Source organism: Echinops telfairi, unplaced genomic scaffold, assembly GCF_000313985.2.
Source record: "Echinops telfairi isolate 266 unplaced genomic scaffold, ASM31398v2 ScPeMD7_23;HRSCAF=83, whole genome shotgun sequence".
In the NCBI taxonomy this organism is placed as follows: domain Eukaryota; kingdom Metazoa; phylum Chordata; class Mammalia; order Afrosoricida; family Tenrecidae; genus Echinops; species Echinops telfairi.
The window spans coordinates 14338320-14365631 of NW_022103920.1; the positions used below are offsets into that span (position 1 = coordinate 14338320).

Below are 27312 nucleotides of genomic sequence, written 5' to 3' on the forward strand. Positions count from 1 at the left end.
TTTTAGCTATTCTGCCTTCAAGAGAAAATACCCACAGTCTCTTCTAACATTACTCTCATGACCTTTTGCTTTCTTCATGCATGATATCCTTGAGTCATCCCACAACTGGCCTTGTGTTTGGTCACTAGTGTTCCATGATGCAAATCTACTCTTTGGTCTCTAAATAACAGGTGGGGTATACTCAGTCTTACTCTGGCTCTGTGGACCTGTGTTCGTTTTGAAAGTACCATGGACTGCTAAAAGAATACACAGATCTTCTTTGGAAGAAGTATAGCCAGAATGTTCCTTAGAAGCAAGGCTGGCGACACTTCATCTCTTGGACTTCAGACACGTTGTCAGAAGAGACCACTCCTTGGAGAAGGATACCAAGCTTGGTAAAGCAGAGAGGCAGCTACAAAGAGCAGGGCCCTCAACAAGACAGAGTGTCATGGTGGCTGCAGCAATGGGCTCACACACAGGAACAAATGAAAGGATGGCTCAGGAACAAGTGGTGTCTCGTTTTGTTGTAAATAGGGTCGCTGAGTCAGAAATGACTCACTGGTACCTAACAACATCATCTGTGGGCATTTTATAGATCCCATGAAGGAACTTAGAACCGTTCTTGAAACTTTAAAGACCCACTCACTGACAAAACATAACCATACCATGTGGACTTGTCTTGAAAGTCTCAGCAACAAATTTTAAAAAGTAGTATTTAAATACGCTTTTGAATCATCCAAGTTAAAAAAACAACTTCCATATTTTATAAGGAAGTTTGATAGATGTTAGTATTTGTCCATATCTACATCTGAAAACAAATCTAGTCAAGCAGGAAATGAGAAGAGTCCCATAAAAGACAAAACTACTCAGAAGAACTTAGGTTTTCTACTGTAACCAAGTGGTTAACAATTTTCGGGCTGAGAACAAAAATCGTCAAGTTCAATATCACCTCATTTCTCCCGCTATGAATATGACTGTAGAAAATAAACACATCTCAGAGTCCTAACTAAGCACAAGATGTTCTTGTTTCCAACAGTGAAGACTCTCTTAAAAAGTACATGATTACACATGAAACTTGGGTATTACATAAAAGCTTTTACACAGGAAAATGTCCAATGCTCAACCAGGAACCCAAATTATAGTACTGTTGTCAATACTCAAGCTTCTAACACACCTATTTCTCACTAATACACAGATAAGGGTGCCATTAAAAATGCACTTATAGGTAAACAAACAGACCTTTAGTTACTTCAACTAGAAAAAGACATATATCATAGCAGTTCATATTACAACAATCAACAATGAGAAACTGAACTATTAAGTATTTCCTAGGGCAGTAAAGTCTAGTAGTGAGGGTAGGGATACTGGAAGTGGGTTAAGTTCGTATCTTAGCTCTGCCACTCTCTAGCTACAGTGACAGAGGCAAATCAGTCATTCTCATTTACTCAATGGGGATCATAGTAATATTTACTCTACAAGGTATATATGAGAATGAAATAAGTAATTCATACAAAAGACTTAGCAGAGTGGACGGCACCTTGTAAAGCACTCACATACGTGCTGGTTACGATGATGGTAATGATGTCCTGTTTAGAACAGTACTTGGCAGGAAGCTAATAATCTTTAATGCACCTATGAGAAAGAAGGTGCTAGGACTAATAAGGGAGGAGGCCTGTTGGCATAGTGGTTACCCACTGGGTGGCTATTGCAAGGTCAGCAGTTCAAAACCACCAGCCACTCTGATGGAAGAAGATTGGGCTTTCTACTCCCACAAAGAGTTAGTCTTGGAATCTCACAGGGGCAGTTCTATCCTGCCTTATAAGGGTAACCGTGAGTTGATATCAATTCAATGACAAGTAAGCTTTTTGAGGGCTGATAAGACTTAAGAGAAATTGGAGTAACTGTATTGTAGGAATAATGAGAGAAGCCATCTTCAAAGAGTTGACTTTGAAGAATGAGTAGGAAGTGTAAAATGATGAAAAGAGAAGCTAATTAGGAAAAGGAACACAGCATAAACAAAGGCACAAAGACAGCATGAGCAGAAATTATGGAGAGATGTTCATGTTTTCAGGAGGCATGTAGCAATCGGTTGGGGTGTGAAGGGTGATTTCCACATCCTGAGTACCGCTGAAAAGCAACAGTATCAAAAGAAGAAAGCTTGCTAGCATAAGACACAGCCTTGGCTCTAACTGGTAAGAAACTTTTAAAAACAGAAAAACTCACCTCATTCCAAAATTAACAATTTTAAACAGGAACAAACAGAGAATTTATACAAAAAGGTAAAAAGGGAAAGAAGTCATATAAAATATAAAAAGCAGCAGATTACAGCTAACTTAAAAATGTAGTCATGCAGGAGATGAAAATGACCAAATACTGTCATATATCCAAAAAGTTAAGCAACTCTCTCTCTAAAACACAGATTAGAGATATAAAAGTTGGGAAATACCTGGTAAGACAACAAAATAAAACAGTCAGAGTTTAGAAAAATGAGAAGGAAAAACTGAGAAGATCACAGAAACGAAGACCAAGCAGTAAGAAGTAAGCTATTAGCACAGAAATGGCAATGGAATAAAGGGTTTTAGAGAAGCCTGAAAAGTAAACAGAAAAAGCAAGCAATTAGAAAGGATAAGGATGGGAAAAAAAGCGAGGATGCGCCAACAGACAAATGGATAAACAAGTAATGGAGGCTCTACGCAATGGGACACTGGCTCAGCCATACGGGGAGATGGAGTCCTGACATACTAGGGGTATCACCCTCCCCGACCCCCACCTGGAAAACAGCTTCGCTGTGCAGAGCTTTGGTAGTTCACATTTTTTCCACTAGGCGAGCATCGGGCAACTCCTCTGAGTTAGTGCACCCAGTGGTGTCGCCTGGGAAGGTTCTCTGTGGTCAGTGAATTTTTTCGTAAAAGCAGTTCCGCTCCAACCTCGTTTTTTGTGATGGCAGATTTAAGAGAACAGCGTGTGGCTCTGAACTAAATGCCACAGAAACTGTTGTGAGGTTGAGCACAGCGGACGAGGACAGCGCTGTAGGAAAGACTCAAGTGTGTACGAGTGGTTTTCTCGTCTCAAAAAAGGTGAAATGTCGACTGATGAAAAACCTTGTTCTGGATGTCCATCAACTTCCTGAACAGCTGAAAATGTCACCAAAATGTGTGCACTTGTGCTCGAGACATGGTGCTATTCTTACAACCCCCAAAGCAAATATCAATCAAGCCAGTGAACGACGCCATTGTCACCTCACCCCCCAAACAAGCTCATCAAGTGAAATTAAAGATCAAGATGATGCTCAATTTGTTTTTTTATGTGAGGGGAATAGAGCATTTGGAATTCGTTCCACTGGGTCAGACTGTTAATCAGCCTTTCTATTTAAAGGTTCTGAAAAGATTGCGTAACAGTGTGCAACAAAAAACTGACTTGTGGCAGACAGGGGACTGGTTTTACCACCACAATAATGCAGCAGCTCACGCAGCCACCTCAGTGTGACATTTTTAGCAACACAAAAAAAGCCTCTCTTGCCCCACGCACCTTCCTCCCCCAACCACACTCCATGAGACTTCTTTTGTTTGTGAATGAGGAAGGACAAGAAAGGACAGTGATTTAATGACATAAAAGAGGAGAGGGAAAAAACAAACAAACGAGGAAGGTGCTGTCAGCCATCCAAACAGATGAATTTGAAAAATGTTTCCAAGATTGGGATTGCAGATATGCCAAATGTATTAAGTGTAATGGAGAGTACTTTGAAGGGGATAGGTTGTTTTATAAAAAAAAAAAATTAAATACATAGCTTTGAAAAAAATTTCTCTTTTGGATATCCTCGTATGCCACAACACAGATGAATGTTATAAACACTATGCTGAGTGAAACAAGTTAGATTTAAAATTAAGATAGACTAATCAATACCAAGAAACAGCCTAACTACATTGGATAAAATAAAAATAAGATAAAGACTATCTTGGGTATTCAACCAATCAGGTCGTACTCCATTTTCTACGTAATACCAATTATCAAGAGATACTGGAGTACTGTACACAAAATCTTGAGAAAGTAAATAACCTCAGAATTACAGTGCAGTCACTACAAGTATACAAGAAATAAGACACATAATTTGCAAACAGACTATATTCTCCAATTCCCTAAAAGAGCCTACCAGACGATGAATTTCAATCAAACAATGTACAAAATGTGGCCAGTGGAGACAGTAGTAACCGCTGGGCTGTGATTACAAAACTGTGGGGTTCATGGTTAGAAGTATCAGAAATGATTGTGACATAAGAAAAGGTGAAAGTGGATGAGGAGGACAATGCAAAATGTGGTATTAAAAATGTTCACTGCTTCATGTTTTATAGAATATACAGGATATAATGTCAATCATTAATGGGAACCATTTGGCAGCTATGGGTAGTAAGGAATAAGGAGGGAACTGGGAAAAAGTATAAAGAAATATACTTCAATTGCTCAGTGAAGAATTAGTGTTTTAGTTATCTAAAGAAATGTATTATACCAGATTGTAGTTATATAACCACTTCAACAACAACAACAACAACAAATCCAAAATACTGGCAGAAACTGAAAGAGAAAAAAAAAAAAGGTCAATGTCCATACATAAAATAAAAAGAACTGAAACCACGCATATCTGTCATAGCAATATTTAGTGCCTCTCCACCGGCCACACTTTTTCAAAGAAATGGAAAAACTAATTATCAACTTTATATGGAAAGGAAAGAAACCTAGGACAAATAAAACACTATTAAAAAATAAAAACAAAGTAGAAAGTCTTTCACTCCCAGACCTTAAAACCTATTATCCACCCACGGTAAACAAAACAGCCTGGTTCTGGGATAACAAGATATGAAAAAGACCAGTGAATTAGAACTGAAGACCCAGAAATACAACCAAGTACCTACGGACACCTAATTTTTGAAAAAGGGCTAAAACACATTAAATGGTGACAACCTTTTCAACAAGTGGTGCAGGAAAAACTAGATCTTCACCTGCAAAAGTAAGACACAAGACTCACGCCTCATGTAATCTACAAACGCAAACTCAAGATGGATCAAAGACCTAAATGTACATCACACAATGACTAAGAACATCAATGAAAAAATAGGGACAAGTGTAAGGACACTCATACGAGGCATAAACACACTAGTGCACATATGAAAACATCCACAGCACAGACGACAAGATGGGGGTCTGGGACCTACTAAGAACGCGATCACCATTCTTGCACAGCAGAAGACGTCATTCTGTGCGAAGGTCGATAAACACGTTTTTACTTGTTTGATCAATAAAATGCAATTTGGCTATCTTGAGTTGATGGTTTTGTGATTCAGCTAGGTAAACTAGCTTTGTAACTGATAAGTTACTTATAAAATTTTTTAAAGTTTATATTCTAAAAAAGAGTCAACAGAGAACCCACAAATTGGGGGAAAATATGATGCTCATTTGTTTGATGTGAGGGGAATAGTACATTTGGAGTTCATTGTACCAGGTCAGACTGTTAATCAGACTTTCTATTTAGAGGTTCTGAAAAGACTGCTTAACAGTGTGTGACAAAAAAGGCCTGATTTGTGGCAGACGGGGGACTGACTGGTTTTGCCACCATGACAATGCACCAGCGCAGTCATCTCAGTGCGCCGGTTTTTGGCAAAAAACAGGATGCCCCTCTTGTCCCACGCACCTTACTCAGCTGACCTCACTCCATGCGACTTCTTTTTGTTTCTGCGAATGCAGAGGGACATGAAAGGGCAGCTTTGACCACGTAAAAGAGGTGAAGACTAAAAACAAGGGAGGTTCGGTCAGCCACCCAAACAGATGAGTTTGAAAAATGTTTCCAAGAATGGAATCGCAGATTTGGCAAATGTATGAAGTGTAATAGAGTACTTTGAAAGTGATATGGTTGCTTTATAAAAAAATTTAAATACATAACATAGCTTTGGAAAAATTCCAGCTTTTTTTGGAGGTACCCTTTCATATTCAGTAATAATATATCAGATTACGGGCTAATCTCCAAAATCTATAGAAAACTACAACATCTTAACAAGAAAAACACAAATAATCCAATCAAAATAAGCACAAGACATGAACAGACAATTTACCAAAGATGACATACAGGTAGACAACAACTGTATGAAGAAATGTTTGAGTCCATTAGCAATAAGAGAAATACAAATTAAAGCAGCAATGAGGTATTACTGCATACTGAAACTTTCAGCAAAATTCCATAAACAGAAAATAACAAATGCTGGAGAGGATGTGGAGAGAGAGGCTCACTTTTACATTGCTGGTGGGACTATAGAATTATACAGCCGTTATGGAAATCAGGGGCACATCCATAAACAAATGCACATCCATAAACAAATGCAAATCCAAGTTCGTTATGATCCAGCAATCTCTCTACTGGGTACACATCCTAAATAACTATGACCATAACACGGACACACATATGCACACCTATGTTTCTTGTAGCAATTTCCACAATAGCAAAAACATGGAAACAAACCAAAACGCCAATGATAAGGGAATAGATAATTTGGTACATTCATACTATGGAATTTTATACTTCAATAAAAAACACTAACTCTCTTAAACACCCCAAGACGTGGACAAAACTATAAACCCTTATGCTTAGCAAATTCAGTCAATCTTACAAAAGATAAATATTATAAACTCTTCCAGATTCTTTACCCCTCAGATCTAAATGTTTAAGTGGCTAAAACAAGAGGAAAGTAAAAGTGAAGTGGACTTGGAGTCTTCAGTGACATACAAGTAATCTTAAAAAACAAAACAATATGAGTGAGCCATAAATCACATACTTAAAAAAAGAGAAATTGGGTGAGTAAATCAAAAACAAAACTTAACAGCTACATACTACAATAAGGCATAAGATAAAGTAAATTTTGAATAGAACTGAAGCCAGAGAAAAAATACATATAAAGCACTCATAATCTTAATGTATAACTCAAAAGTAACATACATACATACAAGCATAAAAAAGTTATATACAGGGAAGTAGTACAATCAACAGTGAAAACTGGACAGTTGCTAAATAACCATGCAATAAGAAAATATTAAACTCGACACAAATGAAAACACAGCACAACTAAAGCCTATGAAGAGATAAACTGGTATCTTTAAGTACACAGAGATGAAAATAACAAAGTCCATAAGGGCTCAAGTAGAAGGCAAATGTTTTGAGAATGATGATGGCAACAAATGTACTTGACACAATGGATGTATGTATGGATTTTGATAAGAATTGTATGAGCCCCCAATAAAATGATTTAAAATTAAAAAAGAGAAAAGAACGAAGACCAAAAATTAACTAGATTTTATAAGAAAAATTGGATAAAAGGTAAATTCATCTGTGACCCATGCTAAATTATATAGAACAGAGTAGAGACTCCTTATTTATAAGATCAAACTGTTACACACCAAACTTAATACTAAAGAGATTATGTACATCCTTTCAAAATACAATTGAGAAATTCAGACAGAAAAAACCCCTAACTGGTAAAGAGTTATGGAACAAAATGAGCAAACAGGGCTAAACTGCCACATACAGAACACTGCCTTAAATAAACGCAGGGCATTCTAAGTACACAGGATACGTTTATCAAAACTGGACTTCAAATTTTAAGAGGGTAGAATGGTATGTAATCTGATCATATGGATGTAATATGCTAAAACAAAGACAATGACCAGAAAACCCTGCTATGTTTGCAAATTTAAAACTAGAATCCTATACAAGAATGGCTCACAAAAGTACTCATAATGAAAATACTGAACTCAACACATGAAAATAAAGCACAGCTAAAGCATAAAAGGAGATAAACTGATATTTTTAAGTGCACAAAGAGGAAAATAATAAAGCCTGAAAATTAATGAGCTAAGCATCTATCTTAGGAAGTTAAAGAAACTCAGCAAATTAAAGTAAAAGTGTGGAGGAAAAAGTTAATACTAGAGTATAAATCAAATACACAGGAAATAGCAACAGATCAGAAAGTAGTGCTCTCAAAAGACCAATGAACTTGAAAAATCTGATGAGTTATGAAGCTATGCATTTACAGATACAAGAATAGAAAGCAAAGAGAGACACTGTACGAGATCCTGTCAACCTTAAGCAGATGAACGACAACAAAACCTCACTGCCTTGGAGTCAGTTGTGACTCCCAGTGGCCCGAGACAACCAACCTCACCCTTCTCCAGCACAGCGGCTCACTCACTGTCACAAGCAAAGCTGACTCACAGAGACCCCCTGTGGGTTTCCGACAGTTTACTATGGGAGTAGAGCGCCCGCCCATCCTTTCTCCCAAAGAGCACCCGGTGGTTTCCAACTTAAATCTCAGACCAACACATTGCCCCTACATCACCAGAGCTCCTCAGCAGGGTGGCTGGTGTGTTTGTATCACCAACCTTGAGGTTAGCAGCATCTCTCCTAACCCGCCGAGTTACATCTGGTGAAACTTCATGCCCGTAAATTTGAAAACTGAGATGAAATGGACAGTCTCAGAAAAATGTCACTTATCAAAACTGACCCAAATAAATAACAGTTCTGCACAGTTACACAATGTTTAAAGAAAGAGAACTACTCCAATGGGAATGATACAGCTTGCATGCTGAAAGTGAGGAGGCGCACTTAAAGCACTTGCTGATGAAAACCAAAGGTTGCAGCCTTCAGGATGAATTACAGCCCAATGTAAAGAAAGCCAAAACCCTCACAGCTGGACAAATAGGTAACATCATGACACATGGACAAAAGATGGAAACTGTCAAGGATTTTATCCGGCTTGGATCCACAATCAATGCTCAAGGAAGAAGCAGTCAAAAAACTCAACACAATACACTGTTGCAAAAGACCACTTTAAAATGTTGACAAGTAAGGATGCTATTTTGAGGATTAAGCAGCACCTGACCCAAGCCATGGTATTTTCAATTGCCTTACACACATGTGAAGGCTAGACAATGACTAAGGAAGACCAGAGTATTTGAATATGGTGCTGACAAAGAATATTTAAAGTACCAAGCTCTGCCAATAGGAAAACATACATCTATCTTGGAAGAAGTAAAGCCAGAAGGGTCCTTAGAAGTGAGGATGGAAAGAATCCATTTCATGTACTCTGGACGTATTATCATCATCAGGAGACTCCAGACCCTGAAGAATGACATCATGTTTGGCTAAGCAGAAGGGCAGCAGGAAAAGAGGAAGAACCTCACGAGATGAATTGACACGGTGGCGGCAACGATGGGCTCAAATATAACAACCGTGAAGATGGAGCAGGAGCAGGCCGTGTTGTACATAGATAGGGTACCAGAAGCACCTAACAAAAACCATTCCTCGGGCAGACATTCACTGTTATGCATAAGGTTACCATGAGGTGGCGCCAACATGAACAACAACTCGAAGCACAGAAAGCTTTACTGGTAAATTCTACCAAACATGCAGAAAAGAAATTATTCAAATCGTATGCATATTGTGAGAATAAGATCAAAAGGCTAACTCATGAGCCCATTATTAACCAGTGAACTGAACATAACACTGGTAGCAAACTGAAAAGGAAAGGGATGAAAAATTACAGGAATAATCCAACTCGACTTTGAGAGTTGTTATTAGGTACCACTGAGTTCGTTCCAACTCACAGACACTAAGTCAAACAGAGCTCAGCACCGCCCACTTCTACACTGTCCTCACCATCGCTCCTCTACGTGAGTCCATTGTGGCAGTCAACCCATCTAGCTGAGGGTCTTTCTCTGTTTTGTGAGCCTCTGCTTTAGCAAGCAGGATACCCTTTCCCAGGGACTGATCTAACACAGGATGAAGAATGCTAGCAAAATATTAACAGTCATCAATCTAAATCCAAACATTAAAAAAAATGACAAGGTACAGCTGAGAAATTCAAAGTTCATCTAACATTAAGAAACCAATGACTGTGAGCACACACACAAATAAAATAGGAAAATGAAGCATCTCCAAACACTGAGAAAAACAATTATAACATTCAATATTCATGTATGACATCCAGGAACTTGGTCCAGGAATATCCAAAATATCACATTTTACAATGGAAATGTTGTAAACATATTCCTTTGAGCTCATGATCTAGATAACAAGGGACTTTATAAACTTCACTATCAATCCCTCACAATAGTGACAAAGGGCCATTCTCAACCAAAATCTCCAGAAGATATGAAAACTAGAGTTAACAACTACTACAGAAACTACAAGGTAAGACCTACCTACTGGCCCAAAGCTGATCGCTACACACAGCAGAGTGCTTGGAAGTAGACAAGCCCACTTGTCTCCCTTAGAGCAATGGGTGGGCTTGCACCACCGACCTTCCAATTAGCAACCTAACGTTTAACACTTGACACTATCAGAGCTCCGTGTAAGATAAAAAGGGGAGACACAAGAAGGGAAATGTAAAGAAGAAAGATGGAGAAGGGAAAGAGACTCGAAAACTCCAAACTCACTACCACGGAGGCAACTCAAATTTAGAGAGGCCCTACAGAACAAGGTAGAACTGCCCCTGTGTTTCCAAGACGATAAATCTTTACAGGAGCAGAAAGCTTCATCTTGCTCCTGAAGATGGGTTGGTGGTTTCAAACTGGTGACCTTGGGGATAATGGCCCAACTGGTAATCCAATGTTCCTAGGACCTCTCTTAGGCCAGGAAAACACATGTGCATTTCCTTAAGCATGTAATATCAACTGTGGGGTTTTCAGTACAAAAGCTTACCTCCTGTTCTTAGGTGATTTACTCTCACCCATCATCATGAGATTGTACCTCCTTTTCCCTGCCAGTGCCGGAGAGGGCAAGGAAATACTTGGTTCAGGAGCCACCACATCTACTGTAAGTAATTTTTGTTTTCCTCCTTTATAAGAAGCTTGATAAAATATGCTTTTAATTCCCTGAACTTTCCTGTGCTGTAGGCAGAACAACTTGCCCTTCAGTGGAGCAAAAGCCAAAAGCGTCTGCACTATTTACTTCCTTATTTGTCCAACAGAATCATCATCAGTGAAGTCAGCAACAAACGAAACCACCCTGGAAGGAACGTTCATTAACCAAGCTATGTTCTAGGCCAGTTGCAGAGAGGCCAAACCAGTACAAAAAAATACGACTTGGCTCGACTTAGCAAGAATAGAATTACCACCAATTTTCTCTAAATTCGGTTCCCATCCAGAGCTAGAGGAAAAGCTAGTTAACTGATGTAATCAGAGTTGTACATGATTTTTAAAACCTTTTCCTAACTGAGTGTACTACACTAAAGAGAAGTTTTAAAACACAACTGTGTTTAGCCTAATAATAACATATGTTTGGTTTTTTAAAAAAACTTTCCCTTAACAAAATTATTTCAAATACCTTGAGGATAAAGATGATGTTAAGAAATACACAGAACTCATACTTAGAAACTGTACACATAAATATTTTCACTAGTAAAAGATTTGGTGAAAGATTCATATTTATCCTAATTTTAAACTCCAAAGTATATTCTACTTCGAACATATCCATCACTTAGCTGTAAGCACCATCAATTAAACAAGCAGTAACAATGTCCAGCTTGAGGCAGATTTATCACTGTAATTTAATGCAGTAGAGCTGGAAGCAATTCAATGGAAGCTAGCATTAAATTTATAAACCCAAAGAAAGCAGAACTACTTGTTTTCTTTAGTTATAAAACACCCAGCACAATAGCTGATAAACATGAGAAAATATCGAATAAGCTGCAACTCACAGCCACCCGTGTACAACAGAACCAGCACTGCCGTTCCTGCACCATCTCCAACATCTGTTATGTTTGAATTCCTGGTTGAAAGCCAGTGTGCCAATCCTCATCAAGGGTCTTCCTCCTTTTTTGCTGGTGTCTACTTTATCAAACACGATGCACTTACACAGGGACTTGTCCCTCCTGATAACATGACCACAGTACTGAGACAGAGTCTTGCCATCCTTGCTGCTAAGGAGCCTTCCAGCTGTACTTCTCACCGCGACGAGCTTGTTCTTCTAGCAGCCCACGGTACTCTCAGTCTGGTGTCAATACCATAGTTCAAATGCCCCATTCTTCTTTGGTCTGCCTTAGTCATTGTCCACCTTTCAAAAGCAGATGAGGCAATTTAAAGGACTGTAGCTTGGGTCAGGCACACCTCATTCAACCCAAGTATCCTATTTGCTTTTAAGGTTTTAAGAAGTCTTTCCCAGGATATTTGTCCGATGCAATACATCATTTGATTTCCTAACTGCTGTTTTCATGGGCATTGATTATAGAGCCAAGTAAAAAGAAATCCTAGCTGATTTCAATTTTTCATCCATTTAACACAATGTTTTTTCATGTTCCAGTGTGAATGTTTGGATGTTGAAGTTGTATCCACACCGAAGGCTGTAGTCTTTGACTGTCATCAGTGAGTACTTTAAGTCCTCTTCGTGTTCAGCAAATTGTGCCATCTGCATATTCCAGGCTGTTAACGGCTCTTCTTCCGATCTTGGTGCCACATTCTTCATCATACAGTCCATCTTCTGAGACTATTTGTTCCGCAAAGGCTGAATAGCATGGTGAAAGAATACAACTGTGCTGCACACCTTTCCTGATTTTAAACCATGCAGGGTTTCCTTGTTCTAGTCATTTGCACGACTGCCTCTTGGCATGTATAGGCTCTGCATGGACAGAATGAATTGTTCTGGAATTCCCATTCTTCATAATATTATCCAAGCATTCTAAGGATCCACAGAGTCAAATGCCTCTGCATAATCAAGAAAACACTAATACACATCTTACTAGGATTCTCTGCTTTCAGCCAAGACCATCTGCTGTCAGCAATGATACCCTTCATTCCAGGTCTTCTGAATCCACCTTGAACTTTTGGTAGTTCTTTACAAATGGACTGCTGACCATTCTTAATTATCTTCAGCCAAATTTTCACTTGCGTGTGATACTAATGGTTTGAGAGTTTCCACATTTTTTATAATAGTGGTTGACAACCACAGCAAAAATAGTAATGTATGAAAGCAGAGCACTAAATCGATTATTGTATTAATACTAATAATGATGATATAATAATTAAATTCTACATTCCTATATATAAAAAGTTGGACCAGATTCATTTCTACATTTTTTATTATTTGGAACCTATTATGCTTTCCCTATTAAAATTACTGTGGACGATTAAAAAAAAAGATGTAATTCTATAAGCAACAATAGTGTTCTTTGGTTAAGAAATAACCAAACATATTAAACTTAAGTATCTAAATGGGTGTCATCTTTCAAAGCAGTTATCCTAGAAGATTATACACACTTAAATACTTTTCACTCAAAGTCAGGTCACAGGCTACCTGAGAAAATGGGCCGGTATGCGTTATTAGTCATACTACACAGAAGCTCTCTCCAATTACAAATTCTGAAGGCATTTGAATTGCTTACTAGTGACATTATTTGGCTAACCAAGCTTCAAAAGAATAAAGAGCTATCAACAAGAAGCCCTGGTAGTGTAGTGGTTACACACTGAGATGCTAAGTACAAAGCCAGCAGTTTGAAACCACCAGCTGCTCTATGGGAGAAAAATGAGGGTTTCGACTTCCATAAAGAGCCACAGTCTTGGAAATCCACAGGGGCAGCTCTATTCTGTCCTGCAGGCACACTGTGAGTTGGAATCATCTCAATAGCACGAGTATTAAAAAGAATACTTAAACGAACTACATAGGCCACTAATGAGGAAGGTGGCATTTAAAAAGCTGCACCACTCTTTAGTACTAGTCTATGTTAGCACTCCAACAAGTGCCCCAGGGCTTCCTAAGATGACAAATTTTCCTTAGATACACAAGTCCATATATATTTCATGCTTTTTACGTTGTCTTACATTACGGGACCATCTTACATGAAAGAAGTCCCTAATCAAAACCGTTAACAATCTCTAGAGTAAAAATAAATGCACAATATACACAATAATGACTGGCATAAACCTAAATTCTTTCTGAATAATCATTTCCTATATACGAGGGTGCACTTCCCCCCAAAACGGGAAAAAGCTCTTTTGCAGTACTCAATTTTTCTGTATGGCGAGCATCGAGCAACTCGCTCTGAGTTAGTGCACCCAGTGGTGTCGCCTGGGAAGGTTCTCTGTGGTCAGTGAATTTTTTCGTAAAAGCAGTTCCGTTCCAACCTCGTTTTTTGTGATGGCAGATTTAAGAGAACAGCGTGTGGCTGTGAACTAAATGCCACAGAAACTGTTGTGATGTTGAACACAGCTGACGAGGACAGCGCTGTGGGAAAAACTCAAGTGTGTATGAGTGGTTTTCTTGTTTCAAAAAAGGTGAAATGCGGACTGATGACAAACCTTGTTCTGGATGTCCGTCAACTTCCTGAACAGACAAAAATGTCAACTTGTAGTGTGTTTGGAGTTCGTTCCACCAGGTCAGACTGTTACTCAAGCTTTCTATTTAGAGGTTCTGAAAAGACTGTGTAACAACAATGTGTGACACAAAAGGCCTGATTTTGGCAGACGGGAGACTGGTTTTGCCACCACAACAATGCACCTGCTCACACAGCCATCTCAGTGTGCCCGTTTTTTGGCCCAAACTACCATGGCTCTCTTGCCCCACGCACCTGACTGACCTGCTCCATGAGACTTATTTTTGTTTCTGTGAATGGAAAGGGACATGAAAGTCAATTTGACAACAAAGAAAAAGTAAAGAAAAAAACGAGGAAGGGGCTGTCAGCCATCCAAACAGATGAGTTTGAAAAATGTTTCCAACAATGGAATCACAGATTTGAAAAATGTATAAAGGGTAATGGAGAGTACTTTGAAAGTGATATGGTTGTTTTGTTAAAAAAAAATTAAACACACACCTTTGAAAAAAAATTCATTTTGGGGGGGGTACCCCCTCATGTACTAGGCAGACTTCAAAAAGTTCATGGAAAATGGTATTAAAATATAATGAAACGTTTCCAAAAACTTTTTGAAGTCTCCTCCTGTGTGAAATCACTCTAATAACCCACCCACCTACAGCTACAGGCTGGTAACGTACCATTTACAGCTTTTTCAATCAATTCTTCGCACGCATCAAAATCACCCTTCAAGACCAGTTTGTCATGCAGATCGGTGAGCATGGGATGCTCCAGGGCAGTCCTGGTTTTCTTCTGCAGGGATTCAAAGGCTTCCGTGTAGTTGTGCTGCCGGAAGTGTTTCAGGCAAAGGCGAATGGCCTCCTGTTCACGGTACTACTAGAACACAGGAGAAAGTATGGGGAGAAGAGACCTGCTTAGTCATGGCTGTAAGAAATGGCAGAAATAGCAATAACCAACCTCAATCGAGCCTTTTCTAGGTGCTCAGCACACATTAATCCTGTTTGTTAAGTCCCACTAATTTTCAAAACTGATGCTTAGCTGACAGGGGTAACTCACACAGGCCAAGAGGTATGCAGCAAAAGAAAAAAGAAAAACAAAAACCCACACCTAATTCTAGCACCTAAACTTGGAAAAGCAACATACCTAAGTAGGCTCTTAGTAGCTCCTACTAAAGATGGTAAAAAACCGATCACCCCTTAGCAGCCACTAATCAGACTACAATGCTGGTACAGAAAGCACAGACACTGTCAAAAAAAGAGAAAAGATTGCGTTTTTGGTTCTTGATTCTCAAAAATAAGCTATTAAAAAAATGACAAATACTTCAAATGTTAGCTATTTCAAATTCACAAACAGGCTTTATAACCCCCAAATCTTCAGAGATTAAATTTTTTTAGAATAATTTTTTTCTAAGCCTAGGGCACCTCATCCATTAAATAGCTATAAACATCTCAGTTAACTAGAAGCCCTAAAGCAAGAAGCTTAATTAACTCATTTCTTCAAGTAATGGGATGAATGCTCATATAAAGATTTTGAAAAGCAAAAACAAGAAAGCATTAACTTCCAGAGTATTTCTGGGATTAGCTCAAACTGTCCAAGTGTGCCACATGGCTACACACTAATGATGACACAGAAGCACTGCATGACACTCAATCCACCAATCATGGTTTCTTTATAAGCATTACCTCTTGTAACACTAAGAAAATAAAGTCTCATCTAGCAGGGGGACTTGCGAGACTTAAAACACAAACTGATTTATCACTCACTATATTTGTTACTAATAAAAGGCTAGTAAAACACCTATAGTTAAGCACTATGGTTACGCAAGATTTTACCTTGTCATAGAACCAAAGAATGATGCGCTATTCAAGTTAATTATGTATGCTCATTGTTTCTCACGGTTGGCTTCTAAATGAAGATTGTTGTTGGTCGAGTTGGTTCGGACTCATAGTGGGCCCAGGAACAACAGAACCAAACAGCACCCGGTCCTGCACCCCAGCCTCAAAAAGTGTTCTGTTTAAGCCCACTGTTACAGTCACTGTGTCAATCCATCTTGTCCAGGGCCTTCCTTTTTTTTGCCAACCCTATACCAATCAGGATGTCTCTCTCCAGAGATTAATAACGACTATCTGGCACTTGAAAGGAGGCTGAATCACATCTTCCATTTTCTACCAAGAATTGAATAAGAAAGGAATGATATTCTCTCTGCACAATGATGGGAGGAGGTAAAACTTGCAACTTCCCACAATATAAAAAATTACTGTGAGCATATATATTATACTGTCGAAAGGTGCTGTCGAGTCGGTTCCAATCCACAGACACCTTATGGACAACGCCAGGACCTCACAGTTGTTGTACTAAAGTCCATTATTGCAGCCACTCTGTCTGCCTATCTCTTCAAGGGTCATCTTAATGTGTGCTGACCCTCTACCAACCAGGACATCCTTTTCCAGGGACTGGTCTATCCTGATAACATGTCCACAGTACTTGAGATAAAGTCTTGCTTCCAGGAACATTGGCTGTACTTCCTCCAAGACGGACTTGTTTGTTCTTTTGTAACCCATAGTACTTTCAATATTGTTTGCCAACACCATAATTCAAACGCATCCGTTCTCACTTTCTCATTCACTGTCCATTTAGCTCATGCTTGAGGCAACTGGAAATATCATGGCATGGATCAGCACACTTAGTTTTCAAAGCAACATCTTTGTTCTCTAAAAGTTTAAATAGGTCTTTGACCAACAGAATTGACCAGTGTAATATGTCATTTAATTTCTCAACTGCTGTTTCCATGAGCACTCACTCTGAGTCCAGGGAAAATGAAATCCCTGGCAACTCCGTCACTCCTGTTTACCACCAGTGTCTACCAGGCCACAAGGAAGGAGCTTTGTCTTCTGCATGTTGAGATGTGATCCACACCGAAGGCTGTAGTCTTCGTTTTAATAAGTAACTGCTTGGCTGCCCACAAATAAGGTGGCCTCATCACTAGTGTCTAGTCTTTTGATTTTTATCAGTAAGAGCTTCAAATCACCTTTATTTTCAGAAAACAAGGTTGTGTCACCTGCATTTGACAAGTTATTAATGAGTCTTCCTCTAAATCTAATGTTGTGTTCTTCTTCATATAGTTCAGATTCTTGAATTATTTGCTCTGCAAACAGATTAAATAAGTATGGTGAAAAGATATAGTGCCGATACACACATGTCCTGATTTTAATGCATGTGAACTCTCTTGTTCTGTTTATATAACTACTTCTTGGTCTGTGTACAAGTCCTTCATGAGCACAGTGAAGTGTTCTGAATTCCAATTCTTTGCACTGTTATCCATAGTCTGTTACGATTCACCCAGTTGAATGATTTTACATAGTCAATAAAAGACAAGTATCTTTCTGATATTTTCTGCTTTCAGCCAAGATCCATCTGACTCCAACAATGATCTCTTTCAGGCCACTGGCTGTTTCTGAACCAACTTGAAGTTAACATAGCATTACGATTCTCAATATCAAGAAGTACTGGTGGTGGTAGGGGGTTGTGCATTTGGCTACTAACAGCACAGTTAGTAGTTTGAATCCACCAGGCATTCCCTCTGGAAAGAGAGGAGGCCATCTATTTCCATAAATACAGTCTCAGAAATCTACAGGGGCATTTTACCCTGCCCTACTGGGTGGTTATGAGTCAAAATTGACTCAATGGCAGGGAGAGGAAGATTCTCAGCATCTTCAATTACTCTCAATGAAGACAAGCAATTGATATAATTTTCCCTGTATATTAGAAACAAAATCCAGATTACAAAGTATTGTCCTACCTTGCTGTACCAGTTGAGACAGGGTTGTACTACATCCGGATCATCAATACCACTAAGTTCAACGTACCAGATGCTAAAGTTAAAGCTGGGTCCCCAGGACAAGAGTGGAACTTTGAGGCAAGAAGGGAAAAAGGAAGAAGAAAAGAATGAGCACACATAGTCCAAATAGAACGTTAGCAAAGTACAAATACTCTGAAAGTCTAAGATAATTCATCCACCACATTTTCTGAACACCTTCCATGGGCCGTGCACCGTTACGTTAGGCCGTGGAGCTACGGCAGCAAAAAGGAACACATGACCCTGCCACCACTGGAAGACCAATTCAAAGCGGTCACCTATCTACACACCCCTCTAAACACAGCTAGGACTAGATAATTAGCAGATAAACTTTACCAAGTCTACACGAGAGAGATAGCTGCCACAAGAGGTGGTTTCCAAAAGTGTGAGGAAAAAAATCCCATTAATCTTCTAGTCCCATTTTCTCACAAACTCTTTGGAGCTCCCACATAAATTTTAAAAAATTTTATATACCATATCATTTATTTATTTAAAATTATTTCTTACCCTAACACTTATTTATTTAAAACTATTTTCTGTAACATTTACTTATTTAAGACTATTGCTTATTATAAATCAGGTGGGAGTTTACATTTCAGATCATCAACTTTGTATTCCACAGTTTAAACTACTCATCAAACCCCTCAATGGTCAGCCTTCCCCTGTGCTCTGTGATTTCTCTTCTCCCTCTTGTGGGCCGTCTTCTACCACACTCACATTAATACCTGTCGTATCCAATGTCCTTCTCACCCTTACCTTGCATCTGTATCAGAGCAAGAAGGAAAACTGAAAGTTCAATTACCAAAGCAACTAACCCTAAAAATGACCAGAAGAAAAGGGATTGACGGCTAATCTAACTATATATCCTTGTACTCTCCAAATTCTGAATAAAATACTGGTGACAAAAAAAACATAAACCTATCATATTTTCTTGCGATTGAATAAAGTTTATTCCAGGAATGGAAGGACACAGTTCAATAATAGAAAATGTATTAATGCAACACGCCACTTAAACAAGAGAGAAAAGCCGTTTGCATTCGATTCCTTCAGTAGACACTAAAATAAAATTAATTAAAATTTACTTTGCCTTCACTGCAGAAACATTATACAGTTGCCCTGCCCCCACGGGCTTTACAGCCTGAATGAGGGAACACTATCCGTGCCTGACAGAGCACACAGTTAAGAGTTAAGAGAACGGGACTTCCAGAAGGAGACAGCCTTCCTTCCATTCCTGTCCCATCTCTACTTTCTCACTACCTACACCACCTTGTGCAGTATTTTAACCAAGAATCATTAGCTTCCTCATCGGTGAGTGCATGTAATAATGCCCATCTCACAGAATGTCATAGAAATTTAACCAGGGAATACACTTCGAAATTTAACCAGAGAATACACTTCGAAATGCCTAGCTTATTGTCAGACAAGCAGCATGTGCTTTGGAAATAGTGGCTACTGAAATTATGACTTTAAAACCTTGAGTACATATGCATGTGTACTCATTTACATTCATGCATATAATAAAACACAAAGTGGGCACAGCTACGGACACTTCTTAGACATAATCAAACACTTCGCGGCACAAGCCAGTCAACTGCAACTTGGCAGGGCTGTGATTCTCTGGTTTGGCAGTTATATGATAATCCTCAAGATGTGCTCTGATGTGGTAAATCAATCCAATCTAAGAGGAGTAAAGGGGATGCAATACCCTAATTCTGTTACCGCCTAGATCTGACATATGGAGTCTCCCTGGGGTGGAGGCCTGCAGCAACTTGTACTTTACTAAATAAACGGGTGTCAGCTGGACCTACTACCAACAAGTAAGGCAGGCCAGGAGTGTAGCATGTCCTGTGGACCTGGAGACCTTACAAGGGACTCCTAGACCCAGGGGGAGACTGCTGCCAGAACACTCAGAGATCTCCAGACAATGCCGTCAGCTCACAGAGGCGGAAAGGAGATAAGAACATTCCTCTTCCACCGGGAGCCGACAGAGATAGCATTCCTCTACAGCTGGTACCCCAAATCTGGGCTTCCAGCCTCCTAATCTGAGAGAAAATAAATTCCTGTTGGCCATTAACTCGTGTTATTTCTGTTACAGCAGCACTAGATAACTAAGGCAAACGACACCTCAGAACATCTTCTAAGAAACTTTCAAATGAGAACATAATTGGAAATGGTTGAAATAAATGCCACTTAGTAAGTTTTATAGTGGAGGGCTCAACAAAGTTTTCTGTAAGGGGCCACATAGTAAATATATTTAGCTTTGTGGGCCATGTAATCTCTGTTCCAACTACTCAACTCCACTAAAACAGATGGATAATATGCAAATAACTGAGTATAGTTGTGTTCCAATAACACGTTATTTATAAACACAGGCAGCCACAGAGAACTACCACATAACCCAGCATTTCTACTCTTTGGGTATATATCCAAAAGATCTGAAAGCAGTTATAAAGACATGTGATGTGTACAGCATGCTCCTTGCAGCACTATTTAACAATAGTCAAATGGTGGACATAATTAAATGCCTGTCAGTGGATCAATGACTAAGCAGAACATGCCATCCACACACAATGGATTATGACTCAGCTTAAAGAAGAATGTGGGCCCCAGTGCCACAACATGGATGACTCCAGAGGAGATTTCTCTGAGAGAAATATTGCATGCTATCAGTTACATGAAATAAGCAAGTATATGGAAACCAAAAGCAACTAACTGCTGGCTCCAGGGGCTGAGCGGGAGAGTGGGCTTTCCGCTCGCGCAGACGGAGTACGTGAGTGGTGGTGACATAATTAGGAGAAATGATGGCACAACTTGAAAAATGCAACTGATGCCTCTGAAACACACATGCAGAAGTTGACAAAACATTTTATGTGTACATTTCATTATTAAAAACAAAAACAAACAGGCACCAGCAGAGTTTGGTTTTTAAGCTGCCACTTGGCGACTGTTGGTATGAGACTTGGTTTATTTCAGAACGCTGACCCTTACCTATCTTAGCGAATCGACAGGGGAACATCTGCTCATCAATTTTATGCTTCAAGGTGAATGTTTCTTTGTTAGAGTCATTCTTTAAGCCACTGTAAGAGAAAATCCCCTAGTATAGTAACCACAATAAAGCAGATGGTCAAAATAAATAACTAAAACAATACATTTATGAGAAATTACAACACAGGGCAATAGTTCAGGAATTACACATCCAAAGTGTGGAAGTTACATAATTTCCTGTCACCTTGATAGAGTGAAGGGGTGGAGTTTAGCCTTTCAATCAAGTCACAGCCTGATGATGCCTCCTAGTGGGCATGGCCTTCTCATGAGGATTCTGAGAACCACCTCTCCCTTTCTCCTGGGAGTATGGAAAAGTACGATGGGTCATATTGTGCTTATGACTGAACATGACTCAAAATGTTAAACAAAAAATTGGAAAACAACCTGACATCTAAATATTAAAATTCTTCGAAACATTAAACAATTCTATTCTGACTGAAACACCAGTATTCCTTTTATAATTCAACACATTTTAATAAACAAATTTACTTTGTTGCTTTAAACAACTACATACTCTAATATAATAAATAAATCTCTCCACCTCAACCTCCAAGGGGGAAGCAAATCTTTCTTAGGGACATCACAGGGCAGGTTGCCCATGTCCTGGAACATTACCTACAGACAGGAATGTCTAGGTAGGGCATACCAAGGTCAGCAGTATACTCTAAACATCCTGTTTTATCTGTCCATTGCGTGGCTAGCGATTGTGGTGGAGGTGGGGGTGGCATGCAGATTTAACAGCTTCATTCTTGGTGGTGAATGGCTTTTAAACCCATTTACAGAGCCCCTTCCAGGAGGCAGGCACTATGCCTTGTAGGTACAGCCACCTCTTTTTCATTGACAGCCTGCCTCCTTGCATCCTCCAAGTAGAGTAAGCCTAGAACAGTATCTCTTACTTGGCAATATATTAACTAGAACGGTGGTTCTCAACCTTCCTAATGTCACAACCCTTTAATACAGTTCCTCATGTTGTGATGACCCCCAACCATAAAATTGTTTTCATTGCTACTCCATAACTGTAATTTTGCTATTGTTATGAATTGGACGACCCCTGTGAAAGGGTCGTTCGACCCCCAATGGGGTCACGGCCCACAGGTTGAGAACCGCTGAACTAGAAGGTAAAATAAAGGTACTTTTAGAAATGAAAAGGTTGAAAGCCGTTATCACTGTCGAGGGAGGCACCCACAATAGGAGATGCAAAAGGTCCATTTTCAGGCAGCGGAAGATGACACCGTATTAAGTACAAAGGGATGGAGATGCAGCTGGTTTGGAGAGAACACTTTACTCCCTAACATCTTACTCACCTGGACAACAACTCTGTCATATTTTCTTCATTCATTCCACCAAAGACTTTAAATTTCTTCAAATTGCAGACATGGGTTTTCTCATATTTTCCAAATGTGATATTTTGGACTATGGCAGGCCTTTCAAGCTTCAAAATCAAGTACTAAAAACCCAAAAACAAATTTTAAAATGTACTTAAATAACTTTAAAAAGTAAAACTTTTGACATTGTTAATCTCAGCGGGATCTCTGAGGTCTGGTCTGGCCATCGTGCACTGCAGGCTTTTCTCTCTGGGCTCTGTATGCATACACGTATGTTGCCTGTGCTTTTCCTTTGCCTTTGTTTTACATGCTAACCAAGAGGAAGCACAGCCTTAGGCTATTACTTTGCATTCCCTAAATTCGAGGAGGAACATATAAGGGGACGTCAAAAAATTCTTGGTAAAAATAAATCCATTAGATGATTTTTCCACAAACTTTATGAAGTCCTCTCATACATCATCCTCAATACTGTAAGGAAAGGAAGACCAAGTTAGTTCAGTACCTTCTCACCAGGAAATAATACTCAATAATAGGTCTAATCTGGTTATAAATACCAAATACAAGGTTTGAATGCAAAGTTAGCAATTCTACATTCCCAGGGACTACATATTTCAGCAGCAAAATCAATGTTAGATGCCAGTGAAAACATTGTAGAGAATAGAGACACCTTAGGGAATAGCTCTGCCAATTTTAAAGGCCAAGCAAGACCTGTAGACCTAGCAGAGATGGAAGTCCCGGTATCAGGCACAGGATACCAGGTGGGTGTCGTCCTAATGATTCCTGAAGGGTGCTGGCAGCGCTGCTGGGCAAGCACCCACTACGAACTGCACGAGCAGCTGCTCAAGCCTACCAGCCCCTCGGGCTCCAACTCCTCAACCTCTTCACCCCTAGGGCTTTAGGAATTGACAGACATTCAAGAGAACAGGGGCCCCAAATTGCTCCCCTCTATGGTCCCATATCCTCCCGAATCTTGGTCCCTCCATCATTCTTTACCTCCTGCAGAAATAGCTGTTCCCATTTCACCCAATTTTCCTACCTGTCTGAAGTGGGAGGACTGGTTAAATTAATGTTGGTTAGGATCACAGCGAATTTGTTTAGCTTTTGGTTTATGTTTTATTTATAAAAGTTATATATGGTTCTTTTTCAGATGTGCTAGGTCACTTTTTTTGTGGTTTGCTAGTCCTTGCAATTAACTTCGATTTTTTTGAACCTGGTAAACAGGTGTTTGAATACCAGGATCTTTGATTTCTTTCAGTTCCATTAGCTAAACTTTTGTGGGTTTATATTATTTTTTTCCTAATTCTTTCTCATGGTACATTGTGTTCTCCTTTCCCTGCAGTGATTTCCTGAGAGCTACCGATTAAGGTAATTAGCCCCCAAAAGGATCTGCACTTGCTTCTGCTGGGAACCTTTTGGGTGTTACTAGCTCACAGTCCTGACACCACCTTGGTGTCTTGGTTTACTAGGATAATGGCAAGTTTATTTTTCCTCTACGACAGTCATTGAGTCACTCAGCAAATGGCCTGTCAGTCACACTTCTCACATTTCCTTAAGCACAGGATGACTTGCATTTAAGTGTTGTATGGGTCACAACCTCCACTCAGACCAGAATAGTAACCCGTACCCTAACCAGCTGTTAGTTCAGTTTCTACAAAAGATGCTAGGAAGTTTACGTTTGCATCATCAGTAATTCATAAAAAATGTAAATTTTTAATGTTTTTAAATGTTCCTATAGGCTGAAGTAAGAGTCTACAGTTCATCAAGTCCTATATATATTTGCCCATGAAATAAAAAGTCTTCCAAATTTAAAGAAGGGAAAAGAGAAAGAGAGAAATCTAACTCACAATCTCAAAGACTGAATAAACTATTAATGGATTCCACATAAAAGTTACCAGATAGATACATTGATTACATGACTCTTTGAAGTTGAACTTGTACATGGCATCTAAGGTCAAGCTGTAATCTTACCTGGGGAGGATAGTTGCTCTCTGAAGACCACCTGGAAGATTGGTCATTTGGTTTATCCACTAAAATGTTTCTAAAGGAAAGAAAAGGAAATTACAGCAATGAATTTTAATGCTAAAATGAAGTGTGCACAAACAGGCAACAAGGAAAATCAACCATGTATTAAAAGGATCTTTATGTTATATGCTACTTAGTACTTAAATGGGAACAGAAATTATAGGACTAAAAGCATAGGAATCCTCTAGTATCTGTAAGATTTTGAAACAGAATAAAGGTAGCATTTCAAACAGTGACAAAGTCCAAGAGTTTTCATAAGGCGACTAAAAAAAAAAAAGGACCAGGGACAGAGTTCTACGTTCATCTCATGGGGGAGCAACTGAGAAAAGGGTGAAAACAGCCACCTACTTAGAGATGTGATCAGTTGCTGAACTGCTGCATGTTTTGCTGTAAATACGAGGGCCTTCGAAAAGTTCATCACAAAATACAATTACGAGATAATGCAATTTCCCCACAAACTTTTGAAGACCTTTCACAATCTCAAAAACAACACCAAGGTTGCAGGAAATACAGACCACCTGCATCAAGACAGGTTCATCCTACCTTTGTAAAATCAGCAAGCCTGGGCCACAACAGAAAAACAAAGAATGTAAACAATGACACTGATTAATATGTGTACAAATATCTAAATGCAAACCTGTTTTACTGTGTACATTTTCACCAAAAAACATAAGATGTTTTTAAAGTTAAAGACAAAAACAATATAACAAAATACTAAAAATATGTAAAATACTACATATGCATTTATGGTTTTTAATTACATTTTTATGTTACATGTTTATGTATATTGCACTGGTTTATATGTATTACATGTGTTTAACATAGGTATACAATCTACCTGTGGATCAAGCATCAATAGCAGAATTATGAGGAAGAAAAGACTTAATAAAAGTAACTTTGGAAGACAGAACTTAAAACTGCAAGGTCAAGAAGACAAAACTATACAACAACACTGTATTTCATACGATCGTGTTTTTCACAAGGATACTAGTAAATTCTGAAACATTGTACATGTATACAGGGGTTGAACAACTAAGTAAATGCATGGCAGATGGTGGTACAGTAATCAGGTTTCTCGCTTTGGGAATGGGAAGCTATATCTACGAAATCGGGAGGAAGGGTGGACTGGACCCTGTTGAGTGGATTAGTCAGAGGCATCTGAATGGACTCCATAAGCTGCCTGCAAACAAATACAGATAGATATAGCGGTCATTATATACATGTACATCCATGTATGTACCAAACTCACTGCTATTGAATCAGGGCCAACCCATAGCAACCCTAAAGGAAAGGTTGGACCTGTCCCTGTGTATTCCCAGGACTGAAACAGTTTACAGGAGTAGAAAGCCAGTCTTTCAACTCAGGAGCAACTGGTAGTTTCAAACTGCTGACTGGGAAACGGAGCCCACCTTGTAACCACGCCCCCAGACTCCTTCACATCCACATGGATGTACATGTAAAAGGCAGTAACTAGTACTGGCAATTCTGGTTTGTGCACTTCCCTGTGCTTCAGCGTAGAACTGTGATCCAGAGAGTTTTCAAGTTAAATTACACATCTGCCATGCTAGAGTATATTTAAAATGCAGTAATAATTGAGAATGGATACGCACTGAAAAGGGAAATGGGCTAAGGACCAAAATAGCTTCTCATTTTCATCTGTTAATTTAATTTGAAAATGTACATTTTCATTCCAACCAATGCTGAATGAAAAAGTAAAGGTAAGAGATATGAACAAACTGCTCTGCCACCAATTGTGATTATTTGACTTTTCCTTTATTCTTATTTAAGTGGCATGTGGCTGTGAATCCTTGGACACCATTGGGCCTCATACTGTTGGTCTCCCTTTCCTCAATGGCTTGTCTTTGTCCTGTGCAAGACTTAAAAAAGGGGTCTCTAAAAATTGTTTGAAATTCAGGTCTCTTTCCCCCGCTACAACAGTTCTTGAAGGTGTAGTAAGAGTCAACTCTGGAATGTTTCTTCACCACCACCCAACAGTTTTATCGGTGTCTAGTCCACATATCTTACAATTCAATAGTGCAATCTTATCGAGAAAAATTGCACAACCATTATCACAATCAATTTAGAGCAACCCCCACCCCATGGTTAAATCACCTTTAAAATGAGTTGTATAATCACAGCTTCAGTACTCCACCCTTCATTGTTTATCCCGAAATCCCCTTACCCTTCCTATCATCCATCCCCCCCTTATACAGTCCCTGCACACCCTCGCATCAGTCATTACCACTGTGCACCCACTCCTTCTGTGCTCCTTCACAAACTGGGACCCAATGCAAACAATAAAAACATAATAGAAATAAAGTGGTAAGGATAAGGTAATAATAATATAAAGATAAAAATAAAAGTAATGAGAAAGAAAGAAAAGACCCCCATCAATATTTTAAAAGCCAGGGAAGAAATTTTTGTCATAGAACAAGTAAGAGACTTCCCTCTAGAACAAATTCAGATTGGGTCTATAGGTAGATCAACTGGCCAAGTATTGAGTTCAATTCTGCACGATAGTAGACTCTTGCCTGTAGCTAGAGGGGATTTGTCAGTGACTTAACCTGACAAGATAACCTGCAGATGGGTTTTGGGCTCCCACTGTCCTCCATAGCCATCTACAAATTAGGTGTTCATAATTTTAGCTCTGATACTTTTGCCTTCACCATATTTGAATTTTGTACTTGTCACTTTTGGATCTCACAAGCTGGTGTGCTTCTTCTATGTGGACTTAGTTGACTCCTCG

At 39.2% G+C, this 27312-nt stretch overlaps 1 protein-coding gene across 1 annotated transcript in view; it reads right to left on the reverse strand.

Moving 5' to 3' along the window:
* Positions 1-27312, reverse strand: part of MKLN1 (muskelin 1) — a 123645-nt gene that overhangs the window by 72177 nt on the left and 24156 nt on the right. Inside the window, exons 2-6 of the mRNA XM_045288776.1 lie at positions 24513-24582; positions 22524-22666; positions 21163-21251; positions 18118-18227; positions 14999-15191 (exon numbers count right to left, since the gene is read on the reverse strand). Coding sequence (XP_045144711.1) covers positions 14999-15191; positions 18118-18227; positions 21163-21251; positions 22524-22666; positions 24513-24582 — 605 coding nt within the window. The remainder of the gene's footprint in view (positions 1-14998; positions 15192-18117; positions 18228-21162; positions 21252-22523; positions 22667-24512; positions 24583-27312) is intronic.